This window comes from Balaenoptera borealis (assembly GCF_965194805.1).
Source record: "Balaenoptera borealis genome assembly, chromosome: 2".
Classification (NCBI taxonomy): Eukaryota; Metazoa; Chordata; class Mammalia; order Artiodactyla; family Balaenopteridae; genus Balaenoptera; species Balaenoptera borealis.
In genome coordinates, this window is record NC_138867.1 from 168,190,590 (window position 1) to 168,210,309 (window position 19,720).

At 37.8% G+C, this 19,720-nt stretch overlaps 1 protein-coding gene and 1 pseudogene across 2 annotated transcripts in view; one reads left to right on the forward strand and one right to left on the reverse strand.

Annotated features, from left to right (window-relative positions):
* Positions 1-275: 275 nt before the first annotated feature.
* PRSS38 (serine protease 38) overlaps positions 276-19,720 on the forward strand; it is a gene marked incomplete at its 3' end in the record, with an annotated part of 80,567 nt that continues 61,122 nt past the window's right edge. Inside the window, 1 exon segment of the mRNA XM_082379541.1 lies at positions 276-357. Coding sequence (XP_082235667.1) covers positions 318-357 — 40 coding nt within the window. The 5' untranslated portion in view covers positions 276-317.
* Positions 14,295-17,851, reverse strand: LOC309624665 (RNA-binding motif, single-stranded-interacting protein 2 pseudogene; annotated as a pseudogene). Its single transcript has one exon. The product of its transcript is annotated as an RNA-binding motif, single-stranded-interacting protein 2 pseudogene (transcript).

Here is a 19,720-nt window from a genome sequence, read left to right on the forward strand (position 1 = left end):
CCTGTGTCTACATATTATCCCCTAGTGATGGGCGTGAGGATTGGGGCCTCTCCCTGGTCGCGGAGGAGCTGGGACAGCCTTCGCTGGGAGGCGGTGGAGCTGGCGCAGCAGAGGGGAGGGGGCCTCTCCCGTGGCCGCCCTAGCTGGGGCGGGAGGCGGATTAGAGAACATTCCGCGGATGCCGCTGCCGGGCCTTCTTCGCCTGCCTGGCGGCAGCCTTTTGAGGCCTCTGGCTGACCCGGCTCCTGGCTCCTCCTCGGAAGGCAGCCCGAAGTTCCTGTCAAAGTGCACCTGGCCAGGCCCCTCCTCATGATGCGATGCTCATCTCTGAACGCCTTAGGGGAGGAACCCTGCCAGGTGAGGGAACCCTGCCAGGTGAGGAGTTGGAGGAGGGAGGGGGAGGAACCTCTTCGGGTCACGGGCGGCTGGATAGCACATATCTGTGTGGCCCCTAGGGACAGTGGTCACTGACAGCTCCCTGAACAGCTGTCGGGTGTCCTGGGTGAGGGCACAGGCCAGCACAGCGCGCAGAACCCAAACTTAAGGCCCTAGCAGGCGCAACAGCCTCTCGGGTCCCTCTGCCAGCCCCCAAAGTAGGAGATGCCCTTGCAATCACACTGTGGTCATGGGTTTTTTTCATCAGTGCAGCTCAGGTCCCGACCCCCAGGACTCATGGAATCTCCGAACACTGGTGGTGAAAGTGCCAGGAAGAGGTCAGCGTGGCCAGCCACCAGCCCTCACTATCCCACCATCAGACGCTTTTCTGACCGTAGGAATCTGCCTCCCGTTTTCCCAAGTTCAAAGGCAGATGGCTGATCTGGGTGTGTCTGTCCCTGCTGCTCCCGGCTCCCAGGTCTTGTCTCATTAGCCGGGGAGGCAGGGGCTCTGCTCTGTGCTGTCCATTGCTCTGCTCTGATTGAAGGCCCCTGACCAACGGAAGTGCTGCAGGAGCCCTCTGACTGGGGCCCCAGCAGCAGACTTGATTTAGGTGCTGGGCTGGTTGGAGCAGCTCTGGCTCAGCTGGTCGCCAGTACACGGTGCTCTGTACTGACTCAGCTCCTGGCTGACCCACATTTAGGGCCTCTGAGCTCTCAGAGCTTCTCAGCAGATTCTCCCATAACCTCTGTGCTAACCTAAAATTCAGAGTTCAGGCCTCCACAGTCCTGCTCACACATGGTCCCCTCACCAATAAAAGGATATTTACGAGGTGTCCCCACATGGCAGGTACAAGGAGGACCTACCAGGCTGTGAGCTTGGGTGGCCTGCGCTTCTCCCACCTCTTATTTTAGCTCTGAGTTTGAGCCTAATAAAAGCCCTTGCTGCCTCCCAGGCAAGTTCAGAGCTCCCTGCCACCCCCAGGCCTGTGCTAGGACTCCCTGCCTCTCCCAAGCTATCCTAGAACTCTCGGCCTCAATCAGGCCAAAAGGTGGAAACAATCTAAGTGCTCATCAATGGATGAATGGATAAACAAAATGTGGTATATCCATACAATGGAATATTATTCAGCCTTAAATAGAGATAAAATTCTGATACATGCTACAGAGTGGAAAGTCCTTGAAAACATTATGCTAAATGAAATAAGCCAGACACAAAAGGACAAATATTGTATTATCCCACTTACATGAAGTTTCTAGAAGAAGAAAATTCATAGACATGAAAGTAGAAGAGAGGTTACCAGGGATTGGGAGGAGGAGGGTAACAGGAAATAATTCAATGGGTACACAGTTTCTATTTGGTGTGATGAAAAAGTTTTGGAAGTAAATGGTGGTGATAGTTGCACAGCATTGTGAATGTGCAACTTAATGCCACTTAATCGTATACTTATAAATTGTTAAAATGATAAATGTTATGTATATTTTACTATAATAAGAAGACATATGATAAGAAAATTCACTAAAACGTTATTTGTAGTAGCGAAATATTAAACTAAATATCAGTCAATAAACTATGGAAAAACATGCAGTGGGACATTGAACATTAAAGAGGAAGGAAAGCTAAAAACATTTGCCAGCTCTGATGACATTTATGGCTCAACATTCTTTATACCCCAACATGTCATGATTTCTGTTATTATTGGCACTTCAGTCCTAATAATAATTTTTTCCAATTTTATAGATTAATTTAGTTCTTGAAATTAAGCACAAGTTTTTACATACTTCAGGTTAATCTTTTCCCCCTATATGTTTATGAACTAAAAACAGTCAAAACTGCTCATTTTATGTATTGTTTGCACACATGTAGGTAACATGCAGGTTTGAGTAATGGCATGACAGATTATTTTTTACTCTGAAGTCCAACCAAATCCTATTATAATCCCATGAATAGTATGAGCTTTAACTTACGCCAGTTTATGAGCTTTAAATATTTTGGAAATTTTAAAATTACCCTTTTTACTTACTTTTTTACTTTCTTCCTTTCTGATAAAATAGGCATTTTAAAAGTGCTTCTTTGGGAAAGATATTTGTTTCTTTCCTTAACTTTTTATTGTGAAATGATTATAGATTTATAGGAAGCTGCAGTTATAGTACAAAGTGACCCAGGTAACTTTCATCCAAGATTGACACCTTTTACAAGTGTAGCATAATGTCAAAACCAGAAAATTGACATTGATACAATACAGGGAACTAGACTACAGACCTTAGTCAATTTTCACCTTTTTAAAAACCTACGTTCACGTGTGTGTGCATGCGTCTAGTTCCTTGCAATTGGATCTCATTAATAGCCACCATCAAGGTATAGAACTGCTCCGTCACCATAGAGGAGCTCCAATACTGCCCCTTTAGACTTATACCGCCCCGAAAACCTACTTCTCCATAAAGCAACATCAAAAGTTGTCAAAACCAACTTTCTGAGTACTCTGGAAACTAATCAAAAGTTTGCCACAACCCAAGGAGCATTTAATAAAGAAAAATATATGAAAAAGATTATATACCATGATGAGGTGTGATTTATATCGCATTTAAGAAAACATTGGCTAACCCAAAGTCATGAAGATTTACTCTTATGTTTTCATCTAAAAGTTTTAGCGCTTACATTTAGGTTTTTATGATCATTTTGAGCTAATTTTTATGTGTGATATCCTTATGCCAACACCACACTGTCTTTGTGTCATTTTGTAGCTTTAAAATCAGGAAGTATGAGTCTTCCAACTTTGGGTTTTGGGTTTTTTTTTTTTTTCAAAATTGTTTTGGCAATTCTGAATCCTTGAATTTTCATATAAATTTTAGGATCAGTTTGTTGAATTATGAAAATAATAGGCAGCTGGAATTTTGATAGGAATTTTATTGACTGTAAATCAATCTGGGGAATATTGCCATCTTAACAATATTAAGTCTTCTGATCCATGAACATTGAATGTCTTTCTGTTTATTTAGATATTCTTTAAACTCTTTCTAGAAGGCTTTATGGTTTTCAGTGTACATAGCTTCCACTTCTATTTTTTTCTTTTTGATGCTATTGTAAATGGAATTGTTTTATTAATTTCATTTCAATTGTTCAGTACTTCTTATTTTCCAAACTGGATACTTTTTATTTCTTTTCTTGTCTAATTTCCTTGGCTCCAGCAAAATGTTGAATAGAAGTGGTGAGAACAGACATCTTTGTCTTGTTCCTCATCTTATGGAGAAAGCATCCAGTCATTCACCATTAAGTATGATGTTAGCTGTGGAGGTTTTGCAGACACTCTTGATCACATTAAGGAAGTCCTTTATATTCCCAGTTTGTTGAGTGTTTTATTGTGAAAGGGTGTTGAATTTTTTCAAATGCTTTTTCTGCATCTATTGAGATTATCAATAGATAATGTAGATATGTAGACTTTGTTCTTAATCTATTAATGTGGTTTATTACATTAATTGATTTTGGGGTGTTAATCCAACCTTGCATTTCTGGCATAAATCCCACTTAGTCATGGTGTATAATTCCTTTCATTTGTCGCTAGATTCGGTTTGATAGTATTTTACTGAGAATATTTATGTCTATATTATATGAGATAATAGTCTGTAGTTTTCTTGTGATGGTGTTGTTTGTCTTTGGTAACAGGGAAACACTGGCCTCAGAGAATGAGTTGAGAAGTGTTCCCTCCTCTTCTATTTTTGGAGGAGTTTGTGAATGAATGATATTAATTCTTTAAATTATTGGTAGAATTCACCATTGAAGTCATCTAGTCCAAGGCTTTTCTTTGTGGAAAGTCTTAAAAATTACTAATCCAATCTTTGTAATAGCTCTATTCAGATACTCTCTTTCTACTTGAGTCTAGGTTGTTTGTGCCTTTTTAGGAACCTCTCCATTTCATCTAAATTATCTCATTTGCTGGCATACAGTTGTTCATAGTATTCCCTCATAAAACTTTTTTTTTTTTTTTGGTAAATCATTCCTGATTATAGTAATTCGAGTCCTTTTTTTCATTGTCAGTCTAATTAAGACGTTGATCAATTTTGTTGATCTTTACAAAGAACAATTTTTTGGTTTTTGTTGATTTTCTCTATTTTGTATTCTATTTTTTTATTTCATTGATTCACTCTAATCTTTATCAACTCCTTCCTTTTGTTTGCTTTGGGTTTAGTTTCTGCTCCTTCTTATTACTTAAGGTCGTTATTGATTTGAGAACTTTCTTTTTTTCATGTAGGCATTTGAAGCTATAAAGTTACTCTTAAGACTTGCTTTAGCTACATCTGATATTCTGATGTGTTATGATGCTGTGCTTTATTTTCATTTATCTAAAAGTATTTTCTAACTTACCTTGTCATATTTTCTTTGACCCATTGGTTATTTAGAGGTGTGTTATTTACTTCCCATATATTCATTAATTTCTCAGATTTTATTCTATTATTCATTTCAGACAATTCCATTTTGGCTAAAGGACATAAGTGGTATGATTTTAATCCTTTAAATTTATTGAGGTTATTTTTTTTGACCTCGCATGCAGTCTATTCTAGAGAACATCCCATGTGTTCTAGAGATGAATTCGTATCTTGCTGTTGTTGGGTGAAGCATTCTATAGATCTTAGGTCTAGCTGGTTTATGGTATTGTTCCAGTATTGTTCATCATTGTTTATCTTCAACTTTTGTTTTATCTATTATTGAAATGGGTTATTAAAGTATTCATCTTGCCATTGTTTAATTGTCTATTTCTCCCTTCAATTTTGTCAATTCTTGCTGCATGAATTTTGGACTCTGTTTTAGATGCATATATGTTTATAATTATGGTATCTTCATGATGAATTGACCCTTTTATAATTTTTTATATCTTTATTGGAGTATAATTGCTTTACAATGTTGTGTTAGTTTCTGCTGTACAACAAAGTGGATCAGATATATGTATACATATATCCCCATATTTCCTCCCTCTTGCGTCTCCCTCCTACCCTCCCTATCCCACCCCTCTAGGTCATCACAAAGCATCGAGCTGATCTCTAGCAGCTTCCCACTAGCCAACCATTTTACATTTGGTAGTGTATATATGTCAGTGCTACTCTCTCACTTCGTCCCAGCTTCCCCTTCCCCCACTGTGTCCTCAAGTCCGTTCTCTATATCTGCGACTTTATTCCTGCCCTGCCACTAGGTTCATCAGTACCGTTTTTTTAGATTCCATATATGTGCATTAGCACCCGGTATTTGTTTTTCTCTTTCTGACTTACTTCACTCTGTATGACAGGCTCTGGGTCCATCCACCTCATTACAAATAACTCAATTTCGTTCCTTTTTATGGCAGAGTTATATTCCATTGTATATATGTGCCACATCTTCTTTATCCATTCATCTGTTGATGGACACTTAGGTTGCCTCCATGTCCTGGCTATTGTAAGTAGTGCTGCAATGAATATTGTGGTACATGTATTTTTTTTTTAACATCTTTATTGTAGTATAATTGTTTTACAATGGTGTGTTAGTTTCTGCTTTATAACAAAGTGACTCAGCTATACATATACATATATCCCCATATCTCCTCCCTCTTGCGTCTCCCTCACACCCTCCCTATCCCACCCCTTTAGGTGGTCACAAAGCACTGAGCTGATCTCCCTGTGCTATGCAGCTGCTTCCCACTAGCTATCTATTTTACATTTGGTAGTGTATATATGTCCATGCCACTCCCTGACTTCGTCCTAGCTTACCCTTCCCCCTCCCCATGTCCTCAAGTCCATTCTCTACATCTGCATCTTTATTCCTGTCCTGCCCCTAGGCTCTTCAGACATTTTCTTTTTTTTAGATTCTATATATATGTGTTAGCATATGGTATTTGTTTTTCTCTTTCTGACTTACTTCACTCTGTATGACAGACTCTAGGTCCATCCACCTAACTACAAATAACTCAATTTCATTTCCTTTTATGGCTGAGTAATATTCCATTGTATATATGTGCCACATCTTCTTTATCCATTCATCTGTCGATGGACACTTAGGTTGCTTCTATGTCCTGGCTATTGTAAATAGAGCTGCAATGAACATTGTGGTACATGACTCTTTTTGAATTATGGTTTTCTCAGGGTATATGCTCAGTAGTGGGATTGCTGAGTCGTCTGGTAGTTCTATTTTTAGCTTTTTAAGGAACCTCCATACTGTTCTCCATAGTGGCTGTATCAATTTACATTCCCACCAACAGTGCAAGAGGGTTCCCTTTTCTCCACACCCTCTCCAGCATTTATTGTTTCTAGATTTTTTGATGATGGCTATTCTGACTGGTGTGAGGTAATACCTCATTGTAGTTTTGATTTGCATTTCTCTGATGATTAGTGATGTTGAGCATCTTTTCATGTGTTTGTCAACAATCTGTATGTCTACTTTGGAGAAATGTCTATTTAGGTCTTCCACCCATTCTTGGAATGGGCTGTTTGTTTTTTTGATATTGAGCTGCATGAGCTGCTTGTATATTTTGGAAACTAATCCTTTGTCAGTTGCTTCATTGGCAAATATTATCTCGTATTCTGAGGGCTGTCTTTTTGTGTTGTTTACAGTTTCCTTTGCTGTGCTACAGGTTTTAAGTTTCATAAGGTCCCATTTGTTTATTTTTTATTTTATTTCCATTATTCTAGGAGGTGGGTCAAAAAGGATCTTGCTGTGATCTATGCCATAGAGTGTTCTGCCTATATTTTCCTGTAAGAGTTTTATAGTGTCTGGCCTTACATTTAGGTCTTTGATCCACTTGGAGTTTATTTTTGTGTATGGTGTTAGGAAGTATTCTAATTTCATTCTTTTACATGTAGCTGTCCAGTTTTCCCAGCATCACTTATTGAAGAGGCTATCTTTTCTCCATTGTACATTCTTGCCTCCTTTGTCAAAAATAAGGTGACCATATGTGTGTGGGTTTATCTCTGGGCTTTCTATCCTGTTCCATTGATCTATATTTCTATTTTTGTGCCAGTACCATACTGTCTTAATTACTGTATCTTTGTAGTATAGTCTGAAGTCAGGGAGCCTGATTCCTCCAGCTCCCTTTTTCTTTCTCAAGATTGCTTTGGCTATTCGAGGTCTTTTGTGTTTCCATACAAATTTTAAAATTGTTTGTTCTAGTTCTGTGAAAAATGCCATTGGTAATTTGATAAGGATTGAATTGAATCTGTAGATCGCTTTGGGTAGTATAGTCATTTTCACAATGCTGATTCTTCCAATCCAAGAACATGGTATATCTTTCCAACTGTTTGTACTTTTATAATTTTTAAATGTCCTTTATCTCTAGTAATATTTTTGTTTTAACATCCATTTTGTCTGGTATTGGTATAGCTGCTCCAGTTCTTCTGTGGTTTTCATGGTATATATTTTTTACATCCTTTTTCTTTTGGCCTATTTATATCTTTGTGTCATTTGTGGACAACAAATAGTAGGATCTTTGTTTTATTTTGTTTTTTCCAGTCTCATATTTTCTACATTTTGATTGGATATTTTAATCCATTCATACTTAATGTTATTGTTGCTATTGTTGCATACATGTCTACCTTTTACTTTTTGTTTTCTATATGTCTCATACCTATTTTGTTCTTCTGTTTCCCCTTACTGCCTTCTTTTGCATTATTTTAACATTTTCTGGTGTAACATTTTAATTAATTTAATAATATTTAACTGTATTTTTTGTGTGATTTTCTTAGTGATTGCTAAGGCTTACAATACAGCCATACCTTGAAGATATTGCAGATTTGGTTCCACACCATTGCAATAAAACAAATATTGCAGTAAAGCAAGTCATATAAATTCTTTTTGTTTCCTAGTGTGTATGAAAGGTATGTTTACACTATACTGTAGTCTGTTAAGTGTGCAATAGCATTATGTCTAAAAATACAATGTACAGACCTTAATTTAAAAATATTTTATTTCTAAAACATGCTAAGCATCATCTGAGCCTTCAGCAAGTCATAATCTTTTTGCTGGTGAAGGGGTTGAAATAGTGCAAAAAGTACCATGACACAGAGACGTGAAATGAGCAAATGCTGCTGGAAAAATGGCACCAATAGATTTGCTTGATACAGGGTTGCTGCAAACCTTCAATTTGTAAAAGTGCAGTATCTGCAAAACATAATAAAGTGAAGCAGAGTAAAATGAGATATGCCTGTATAAATCTTAACTTATCAAAATTGACTCCAGATTTATATTAACTTAAATCAAGGATATGTAGAAACTTTACTCCTTTATAGTTCTACTTTTTCTCCCCTTTTGTTGTATTACTATACGTATTTTACATATATGTGTGTGTGTGTTACAAACCCAATAATACATTGCTATAATTATTAATTTACCTAATTTTATGTCTCTTTAAAGAATCCGAGGGAAGAAAGAAGAGCAAGCATATAGTTATAGAGTTTATGTTAACTTTCTCATTTGCCATCTCTGTCTATCTTCATGTCTTCCTGTGAATTTGTGTTGCCATCTAATGTGATTTCCTTACCCACCCACCACCTTTGTGTTCTTATTATCATTATCAAATGTATTACATTTCTATGTTAATGACCCCAAAATACAATTTTATACATATAGCTTTATGAAATTGCTCTTAAAATAAGTTAAAGGAAGAAAAGAGAGGGTGTATACATTATACTGTATTTTGTAATTACCTATATAATTACCTTTACCAGAGCTCTTCATTTTTTCATGTGGATTCAAATTGCCATCTGTGGTCACTTGCTTCCAACCGAAAGAATTTCTTTAATAAATCTTGTGAAGCAAGTCTGCAAGCAGTTAATTCTCTTATCTGGGAATGTTTTTACTATGCCTTCATTTTTTAAAGATAGTTTTACTATATAAGATTCTTAGTTGATGGTTTTTGCTTTCAGCACTTTGAATATGTTATCCACTGCCATCTGGTTACCATTGTTTCTGATGAGAAGTCTGCTGTGACTATTTCGGAGTTCCCTTTTGATGATTCATTTTTCTTTTTCTGGTTTCAAGATTTTTCTCTTTGTCTTTTTCTTTCAATATTTCGACTATGATTTGTCTAGGTGTGTATCTCTTTGCATTTCTTCTACTTGAAGTTCTTGAGCTTCTTGGATGTTGTGTTAGCTTCCTATTGCTGCTGTAACAAATTACCACAGATTTAGGGCTTAAAACAACACAAATTTATTCTCTTATTGTTCTGGATGTCAGAAGTCTGAAATGAGTCTTACAGGGCTAAAATCAAGATACTGTCAGGGCTAGTTCCTTCTGGAGGCTCCTGGGAAGAATCTGTTCCCTGTCTCCTCTAACTTCTGGAGGCTGTTGATATTCCCTGGTTTATGGCCACAGTAATCCAATCTCTTGCTACTGTCATATCTCCTACTACTCACTCTGACCCTCCTGCCTCCCTCTTATAAAGACCCTTGTGATTACATTGGGCCCACCCAAATAATCCAGGATAAATCTCCCTTTCTCAAGATCTTTAATTTAATCATTTCTGCAAAGTCTCTTTGCCATACAAGATAATGTTCTCTGAGAATTAAGGTGAGGACATATTTGGGGAGGCCATTCTTCAGCTTACAACAGATGTGTCAATTACTATTTTTCACCTAATGTGGAAAATGTTCAACAATGATTTCTTCTAACATTTGTTCTGTTCCTTCTTCCTTACCTTCTGGTATTCATGTTATGCATATGTTGCCCTTAATGGTGTCTAACATTTCTTGGAGGCTCTGTCAGTTTTTCTTCACTCTTTTTTCTTTATTCCTTCAGATTGCACATCTCTCTTCAAGACTGATGATTATTCTTCTACTTCAAATCTACTGTTGACTTCTCTAGTAAATTTTTCTTTTTGGTTATTGTTCCTTTTAGCTCCATAACTTTATTTGATTCTTTTTCATGATTTTTATCTCTATTGATATTATCTGTTTGGCCAGACATTGTCATCAGTTCTTTGAACATATTATAATAGCTACTTTGACATCTTTGTTTACCAGAATGTTAGTGGCTTAAATATACAGGCCCTTTCACAGGCAGTTTCTATCACCTGTTTTTTTTTCTTGTGTATCAGTCACACTTTACTATTTATATATATAGATTTTGTTAAAACAGGACATTTCAGATAATATATTGTAGTAACTTTGGATACTGCCCCCTCCTCCAGAAATGGGGCTTGTTGTACTGTTTGCTTGTTCATTTGTTTAGAGACCTGGCTTGTCTAGTTCAGTGAAATCCATTTCCCCTGCAATGTAGCCTCTGGTGTTGCTCCACGGAGTAACAGTCTTGGGAATGTGTGCAGTCTCCCTGTCCACCAGGATGACTGTGGTTTTAGCTGGCTCTCTTTGTCTCTGTCTCCAATCTCCCCATTAAGTTTTTGGCTGGTCTGCCTCTACTGGTATCACACCCAACTGTTAGCCTTCACTAACTGCTAGCTGACTCCTCCAATGTTTATAACAACCCTGTGACATAAATTTCCCCACAGTCTGATCCAGTTAAAGTCAAGCTCCTTGGTAGGGGCAAGGTTGTTGCCAGTCTTTGAGCCTTGCTCCACCCATCCCCTAGGAAGAACTTTTGTGCTATGGAATAGGAGTTGTGTGTAGGGGCGGTGCGCAGGAACAGGTATTGCTTTCCAGTTCCTGACACTGCCCACTATGGAGCTTCCACAGCTCAGAGCCAGGAAGGAGGGGATCTGCATATGTTCACTGGCTGTTGAATCTACCTAGAATAGTTCTTCTGCCCCAAGAAGCTGGTGGAGATGGGAGTTTCAACTCTGCTGCTAAGACCACCAAAGTAGCTTCCCCAGTACACAAAGCTGTTTTGGAAAGAGTTTCTGCACTCTTCACCAGGCACCCACCCAGATCCTGCCTACAAGGTGGAAGGTGAGGGTGGGAAGATGGATGTTGCCTGGCTGCCACCACCCACACAAAATAGGCCTTCTGTAGCATTGAGCTATTGAAGATAACATCTGCTGATGTTCACTGGCTGCCAGGCCCATCCTGAATAACTCTTCTATACCATGGAACTTGAAGAGATGGGAAATGCAACTTGGCTGCCTACCAAACAGAAAGAGCAAGACAGAGATGTGAGGGACTGGATGCAGTCCCTAGCTCGAATGCCACAGTCTCCCATTTACTGAGTTTCCATAGATTTTTAAAAATAAATATTTCTCAATTTGTTGTAAGCCCTTTGATCAATATCTAGTCTTTAAATGTTTATATCTGCAAATTTTGGCCAGGCTAATAGATGTCTCTCCAGGGGAGAGGTTTCCTTAAGCTCCTCACACCACCATCCTGGAAATCTTACCACATTCTTTTTATTGCTGAGTAGTATTCTTTTGCATGGATGTACTAGAACTTGTACAATCATTCACCCATTGAAGGACATTTAGATTATTTCCAGTTTTTTGCTATTATGAGTAAAGCTGCTATAGACATTCACATATAGATTTTTGTGTGAACAAAAGTGCTCATTTCTCTGAAACACATGTGCAAGAGTGCAATTGCTGGCTTGTATGGTAAGTGCTTGTTTAATTTGGGAAGAAACTGCCAAACTATTTGCCAGAGAGCCTGTGCTATTTTACATTCTCACCAGCAATCTTTGAGAGGTCTAGATTCTCAACATACTCACCAACATTTGGTATTGTCACTATTTTTTTTTAATTTTACCTGTTATATTAAGTGTGTAGTGATATCTTATTCCCTTAATAGCTAATGATGTTGAACATCTTTTCATTTGCTATTTACCATCAATTTTACCATCCCTTTGATAAAATGTCTATTCATGTCTTCTGCCCATTTATTTATAATCAGATTGTTTGTTTACTCTTGAGTTTTGAGAGTTCTTCATATAGTCTAGGTGTGAGTCTTGTGTCAGATATATAATTTGTAAATGTTTTCTCCAAGTCTTTATCTTGTCTCTTTATCCTCTTGGCATGGTATATCATAGAGCAAAAGCTTTTAATTTTGATTATGTATAATTTATTAATTTTTCCTTTTATGGATCATACTTTTGGTGTCTCATCTAAGAACTGTTCACCTAGCTTTAGGCCCTGGAGATTTTTCTCCTAAAATTTTTTTAGCTTTTAAAATTTATTCATAAACCCATGGTCAATTTTGAAATAATTTTTTATGAAGTATAGAGTTTGGTTTACATTTTTTTACCTTATGAATGTCTGATTGCTCCAGCATCATTTGTTTAAAGACTATACTTACACATATTTAAATGCTTTTCTGCCTTTGTCAGAAATTAGTTGGGCTTATTTCATTGGTATATTTCTGTTTGTCTATTTTATTCTAGTGATCTATGTGTCTTCCCTCCACTAACATCACACTGTCTTGATTATTGCAGATATTGTAGTAAGCCTTAACATTGGATAGAGTAATTCCTCTCACTTTAATCTTCTTTAAAAATTTTTTTTAAGTATGCAAAAGAGCCATTGCCTTTCCATATAAATTTTAGAAGAAGCTTATTTAGGTCTACAAAAATTTATTTCTGGTATTTTGATAGGAATGGTGTTAAATCTATAAATCATGTCCAAAATAATCCTTGGGGCTTAGGTTTTATGGATTTTACTCCCATGATTATTTATGTTATATGGCACAGTTGACCTTAAGATAGGAAGATTATCCTGATGAGTCTGACCTAATCACATGAACCCTTGAAAAGCAGAGAGCTTTTCCCAGCTAATAGCAGAAGGAAAAGTCAGAGAGATGCAAAACACAAGAAGGATTTGATACACTGCCGCTGACTTGAAGATGGAGGAGCCATATGATGAGGAATGTCAGTGACCTCTAGGAGATGGAAGTAGCCCCTGGTTGACAGCCAGCAGATAAACAAGGACCTCAGTTATACAGATTCAAGAAATTGAATACTACTAACAAGAATAAGCTTGAAAGTGAATTTTTGCCCAGAGCCTCCACATGAGAACTCAGTCTGGCTGACAAGTTGATTTTGGCTTTGTGCAGAGAATTCAGCCACAGCATTCTGCACTTCTGACCTTATGAAACTGAGATAATGTATATACGCTTTTATTTAAGCTGATAGGTTTGTGATAATTTGTTATGCACCAATAGAAAACTAATACAGATTTTGGTACCAAGCATGAGCTGGTGCCTTAATAAGTACCTAAATGCGGGGTGGGTTTGAAATCTGGCAGTGAGTGGTGGCTGGAAATATTTTATAGAGTATAATGGGAAAAGACTAGATTGTATAGAAGAAAATGATAGTAGCAAAGTGGATGTTGAGAATGCTGCAGGTGACTGGAAGAAGGAGGATCCTTGTTACGTAGTGGAAGAATGCTTAGCAAAAATTGTTTCCAAACTTCAAGAGGAGGCCTGGTTTCTACTTATTGCTACAGGAAAAATGTAAAAGGAGAGATAAATTGAGGGAAGATCTGTTAAACAAAAAGACACCAGGGCTTGATGATTTTGAAAATTCTCATCCATGCTCTTGCTTTTATCAGTAGTTTTCCCTTTACATTGCACAGTAGTATTCTGTCATATCAGTGTACCACAGTTTGTTCATGCATCTGTCAGTTATAGGACATTTGGATTGTTTACTCTTTGGGCAATTATGAATAAAGCTATAAACATTTATGTACAGGTCTTGAACAAACACAAGCTTCCATTTCCTTTGCACAGATAACTAGATGTGGGGTTGCTGGGTCATATGGCAAATGCACATCTAACTCTACAGAAGACTATCAACTGATTTAAAAGTGGCAATACCATTTTGCATTCCCACCAGCAATGGTTCAGAGTTCCAGTTGCTCCACATCCTTGCCAGCACTTGGTAATATCAATGGTGTTGTATGTATAGCAGTATCACATTTTGTTTTAATATGCATTTTCCTAATAACTAATGATGTTGAGTATCTTTTCACATGCTTAATTGCCATACATATATTTGATGAAGTGTCTTGAAATATTTTGCCAATATTTTTGTTATTTTCTTATATTAAGTTTTGAGATTTTTATATATTCTGGATATGTCACCTATCAGACATGTGTTTTGCAATTACCCCTACCCTCATGGATCGTCTTTTCATCATTTTGCCCATTTCTACAAAAAAAAAAAGCTTGCTGGGATTTTTATGAAGATTGTGTTGAATCTATAGGTCAATTTAGGGGAAACAGCTATTCTTAAGCAATATTGAATCTTCTAGTCCATGAATGTGGTATATCTCTACATTTATTTAGGTCTTCTTTGACTTCCTTTATTATACACATCGTTCAGCATTTAGATATTACACACTTTTCTATATTTATACCTATGTACTTTATGATTTTTAGTTACTGTTACAAGTAGTATTTTTAAAACTTTCACTTTCCAATTGGTCATTGCTAGTATGTAGAAATACAGCTGATACTTGTGGACTGACCTTGTATCCTGCAACCTTGCAAACTCATTATTTCAAGTGGCTTTTTTTTTTCTTAAAAGTTTTTTTGATCTCCTTGACTGTAGCACACACAAAAAGTGACAGTTCCCCCAGGCTCCACCAGGAGTAGAGGAAGAGCAGAGGACAAGAGTGCAGAGATTTCTTTTTCCAGGCCTAGGCTTGTGAAAACTGATGGCCAAGTGTTAGTCCTCAGCAGGGCCCACAGAGGGGCTGTATACCTAGTCAGCCCTCTTGAGTCTGGAGCATCAGCATCTTCAAGAATTCATTTATATTCAAAAAATACGAGGAGGGAAATCCACTGTTACTTGTTGAACTGGAAAGAATAGACTCCATGGTCTGAGGGAGCATCCACAGTCACTTGATTTTGCTGGCCGTTGTTCTCCTCAACCGAAAAAGAGGAAGGCACAGGGGTGTACTGGGAGATGTAAGCTCCTTGCATAGCTGCAGCTGTTGGCATATATGTGCACTTACTGCTCAGGGAGAGGTGGGCCAGTTGCTGGGTAAGAGATCCCATCATGGAGGCAGGCTGGAGAGAAATGGGATGATTGATTCCTGGTGTCAGAACTGAACCTGAAGGCTGCGTGAGATATGACTGGTGGTGCATCCAAGATGGGTTAGGTACTTGTAAGAGGAGATTTCTGAGTTACTCTCTGATATGAAGACACAGGAGATGGAAGATACGGGGACAGTGCAGACTGAGCAAGCATCCTGTTGGGGGTGATGTTATAAGGAGCTGAGTAAAACCCATTCTGAAGAGCTGTGGTGGGGTCATAGATCAAGGCCATACTACACATGTCTGCATTCCTTGGCCAGGCTGTCCATTTTGCATAAAATTTCCTTGGTTCTGTCATTTCCTTGGACCCCCATCAGCAAATTTGCAAAGCAAGGGATCAGATGGGGCTGGTACTCCAAGAGGTGTCTTAATATATTTTCCATTAAAGTGGGTGATGATAGCTTTACACTTCTGTGTGGGGACTCCATCCTTGCAAAGCCAACCCCTCTGCTGGTCCCACTGGTATCTCGAAGAATTCGAGTGGAGATAACCTGACCAAAGGACTTCAGCATTCCCTTCAGTTCTTGCTCATCCATTGACAATGGCAGGTTTGAGATGTATAAATTTGTGGGTTTCTGCTCCTATTGCTTTGCCATCTGTGCTTGTACACCACTGGCTGTCAGTGTTTTTACAGCTTTCTGTGTTGCTGAAGGGCTGTCAAAGTCCACAAAGCCATAGCCTTTGCATTTGTTTGTGGTCTTGCCCAGTATGGCCTTAGTGGAGACAAACTTGCCGTTATGACTGACACAACTTAACTAGGTCCTGGTCAGTAGTGCTTGGCTGCAATGCCCGGATGTAGAAGTTGATTTCACTCAGCTGGTCATTTACAGGTACTCCCACTGCTGCTGTTAGGGGTACCATTGACTGGACTTGGTGGTGCCATTTGCTAAGACCATGGCACATATGACCAACCTGAAATTTATGCCTAAGCCGAAGTTCACAGGATTGGGATGTTTGTTCAGATTGTCTCTGAGCAAAACTGCATGCTGGAGTCTAGGTGTTCGTTCGACCTCCACGCCGCACTGTGAGGTGGGGTACTGAGGGCCGCATCTGGCCTTCAAATGTCGAAGCTCACTAAGAGACCTCTTGAACAGAGCTCACTCTTATCCGAGTGTAGAGAGGTACTGCTCTCCCCTCTCCCGGAGAATTCCATCATTCTGACGCTGCCGCGTCCTCGGCCTTTGCAACTGTCCCACCTCAGCGTTCCCGCCCACAGCCTCTAGTAGCTTTTTGATAAATTATTTGGAATTTTCTACATGGGCAACCATGTGAATAGAAATGGATTCACTTTACTTTCTCTTTTTAGAAAACTCTTTTTATTTCTTTTTCTTCTTTTGTTACACTGGCCAGGAACTCCAGGACAATGTTGAATAGGAGTGGTAAGAGTGGACATCCCTGTCTTCTTTCTGATCTTAAGAGGAAAACCTTAACTGTGATGTGAGTGGTAGGTGGCTTTCTCTTTCACCCAAGAATCCTCTAGAAGTTGTGGGGTTTTTCTTCTAGGTTTAGAGATGTTTTGGAAAAGCCCAACATGTTATTACTGATTTTGAGCTTTAAGCCATTGTAGTCAGTGGACATGACCTGTATTATATAAAAATTTGAGACTTGTTGAGATATTGCTTGTAGTCTATTATAGGCTTTTATTTTAAAGACATTCTACCTATATTTTAAAAGAATGTGTATTCTCTCCCCAGAGTTCACAGTTACAAATCTTAATCCAACATTACAATAAGAATAGTATTTTTCTTCATCTATCTGTAAATGAACATTCCACTTTGCAAGCCCAAACTGCTTGTTATGTAAAACTAGATCTCACTTAGCTCAGGAGTTATCCCCATCCTGGGAAGGATGATGACTTTGGTTATGCCAAGGCATTGACATGGAGATATCTCATCTTTGGTCATCATTCATCTTGCAGATGTGCATGGACTTTAATGGGACTCTGGTCATTGGCTCCTGTCCCTTCCTGGATTGACCTTCTGATCCAAAACACATGGCTCCCACATTCACTGGTCTCTGGGCTCCATTCAGCCTCTCAGAGATATATCTCCCTGGGAAATTTGAGCTGCCCTCAAGCCCACCACTGATATGCTCGACACCAATATGCTCCCTATACCCATAGGGAAACTCTGGTTTTGATACTTTATGCCTACTTATTCAGGAAAAGGGAGTGTATTTCCACTACAGCTCTCATGTCCAACACTTTTGTGGGGGTCTGGCTTCCCAGAACAACAAGGCACAGGGCCCTTTTGAGAGCTGTTTTGAGATGTATCTCTCTTGCTTCCCCTCTGTCACCTGCCCCTCAAGTTCAGACAATCTTTCCCTACTCTGAGGGTAGAAGGGAAGACAATTATTTTAATTTTGAAAGAAAATAGATTTTTATATTAGACATATAAACATTTGGTGAAAATATAGTTTTATTCCCTTCATAAAGATTAGATTAAATTTTTTATTGTGATGAAATAGACATAATATAAAATCTCTTTTAAAACATTTAAAGTGTACAGTTCAGTGGCATTAAGTACACTCATAGCATTGTGCAGCCATCACCAGAACTTTCTATTTTCCCAAACTGAAACTCCGTCCACATTAAACTAACTCCCCATTTCCCACCTCCCCCTGCCCTTGGTTACCACCACTCTACTTACTGTCCCTATGAATTTGCCTGTTCTGGGGATCTCATATAAGTGGAATCATACAGCATTTGTTCTTTTGTGTCTTGCTTATTTCACTCAGCATAATGTTTTCAAGGCTCATCAATAGTTTAGAATGTATCAAAATTTCATTCATTTTTAAGACTGGGTCTAAACTGTTGTTAAAGACATTCAATGAATTCTGAACTTTGATTTTTGTGTTTTTCATTTTTGGTTCTTTTTTGAATCTTCTATGTCAAATTTATAGTTTCCAGTTGTTACAGAAATTTACAAGCTTGGTTTTATCCCCTTGAACATAATAAGGACATTTGTTTTATAGTTTACATTTGTCTTACTGATAATCCAAGTATTTGGATTTCTTCAGGTCTGTTTTTCTTTTTTAAAAATTATTTAGTGTTTAAAATCATTTGGAGGGAATAATAGCTTTCAGTTGCTATTCTATCTGGAATTCTATACCTTTCTCTGGTATAACTTTTTATATTTTGAAGGTATTTTGAAAGTCTGGAATGAGATTCAGAATTAGTTTATCTATACCAGATGAGTTCTTTTTAGAAGGACTGACAGACTAAATTAAAACAAAAAAAAAAAAAAGAGAAAAAGAAAGGAAGGAAGGAAGAAAGGAAGGAAGGAGGATGGAAGGGAGGGAGCAAGGGAGGGAGGGAAGGAAAAAAGGAGAAGAAACCCTTAGAATGGAATATTCAATAATTTTTCTTTTGTTTGTTTGTTTCAAATATACTTTTCATGTTTTGGAGTTTTCTGCATGAAACTTATGCTGTTTTATCAGCATTGTTTTACAATGCAAACATTTAGAAGGGAAATAATGTTTATATATAGTGAAAATAACATTTATTATATTCTATTCCAAAGCATCTCCACCCTTTGAGGGCATTAATATCTTCTTCATTACCTACTAAAGAATACTGTATATTCTATTCCTATGTTATTCTCCTTCATCTGTCTAAATAGTTCATATCTAGTAGAGTGCAACCTATTTATAAACTTTGAAAACTTACAATTCAAAAAAAAAATTGCCTAATTATTCCCATTTGATTGCTTTAGAACAGAGGAAAATATTTTGACAGTATGGCCTGTGGGTCTTATCTAGCCCTTCACCTTATACTTATAAATAAAGTTTTATTGAAACACAGCTGCGCTCATTTCTTTATATATTACCTAAGACTGTTGCCCTATAATGGCAGAATTGAGCAGTTGTGACAGAGACAGTGTGACACACAAATTGTAAAATATTTTTTTAACTGGCCCTTCACAGAAAAAGTTTGGAGACCCCTGCTTCAAAGGATTGCCGTCCACTAAATCTTACTAATTGTGGAGGTCTGATTACTTCCTTTCCCAGATTTTTCTTTTTTTTTATAGAAGTATAGATGAATTACAATATTATATTAGTTTCTGGTGTACAACATAGTAATTCAATATTTTTATAGCTTACACTCCATTTAAGGTTATTACAGATTAATGACTAAATTTCCTGGGCTTTACAATATGTCCTTGTTGCTTATTTATTCTATACATTGTAGTTTGTATCGCTTAATCTTATACAACTATCTCACCTCTCCCCCCTTCCCTCTCCCTACTAGTAACCACCATTTTGTTCTCTATATCTGTGAGTCTGTTTTGTTATATTCATTACTTTTATTTTTTTAGATTCCGTATACAACTGATAACATGGAGTATTTGTCTTTCTCTGCTGTCTGACTTATTTCACTAAGCATAATATACTCTAGGTCCATCCATGTTGTTGCA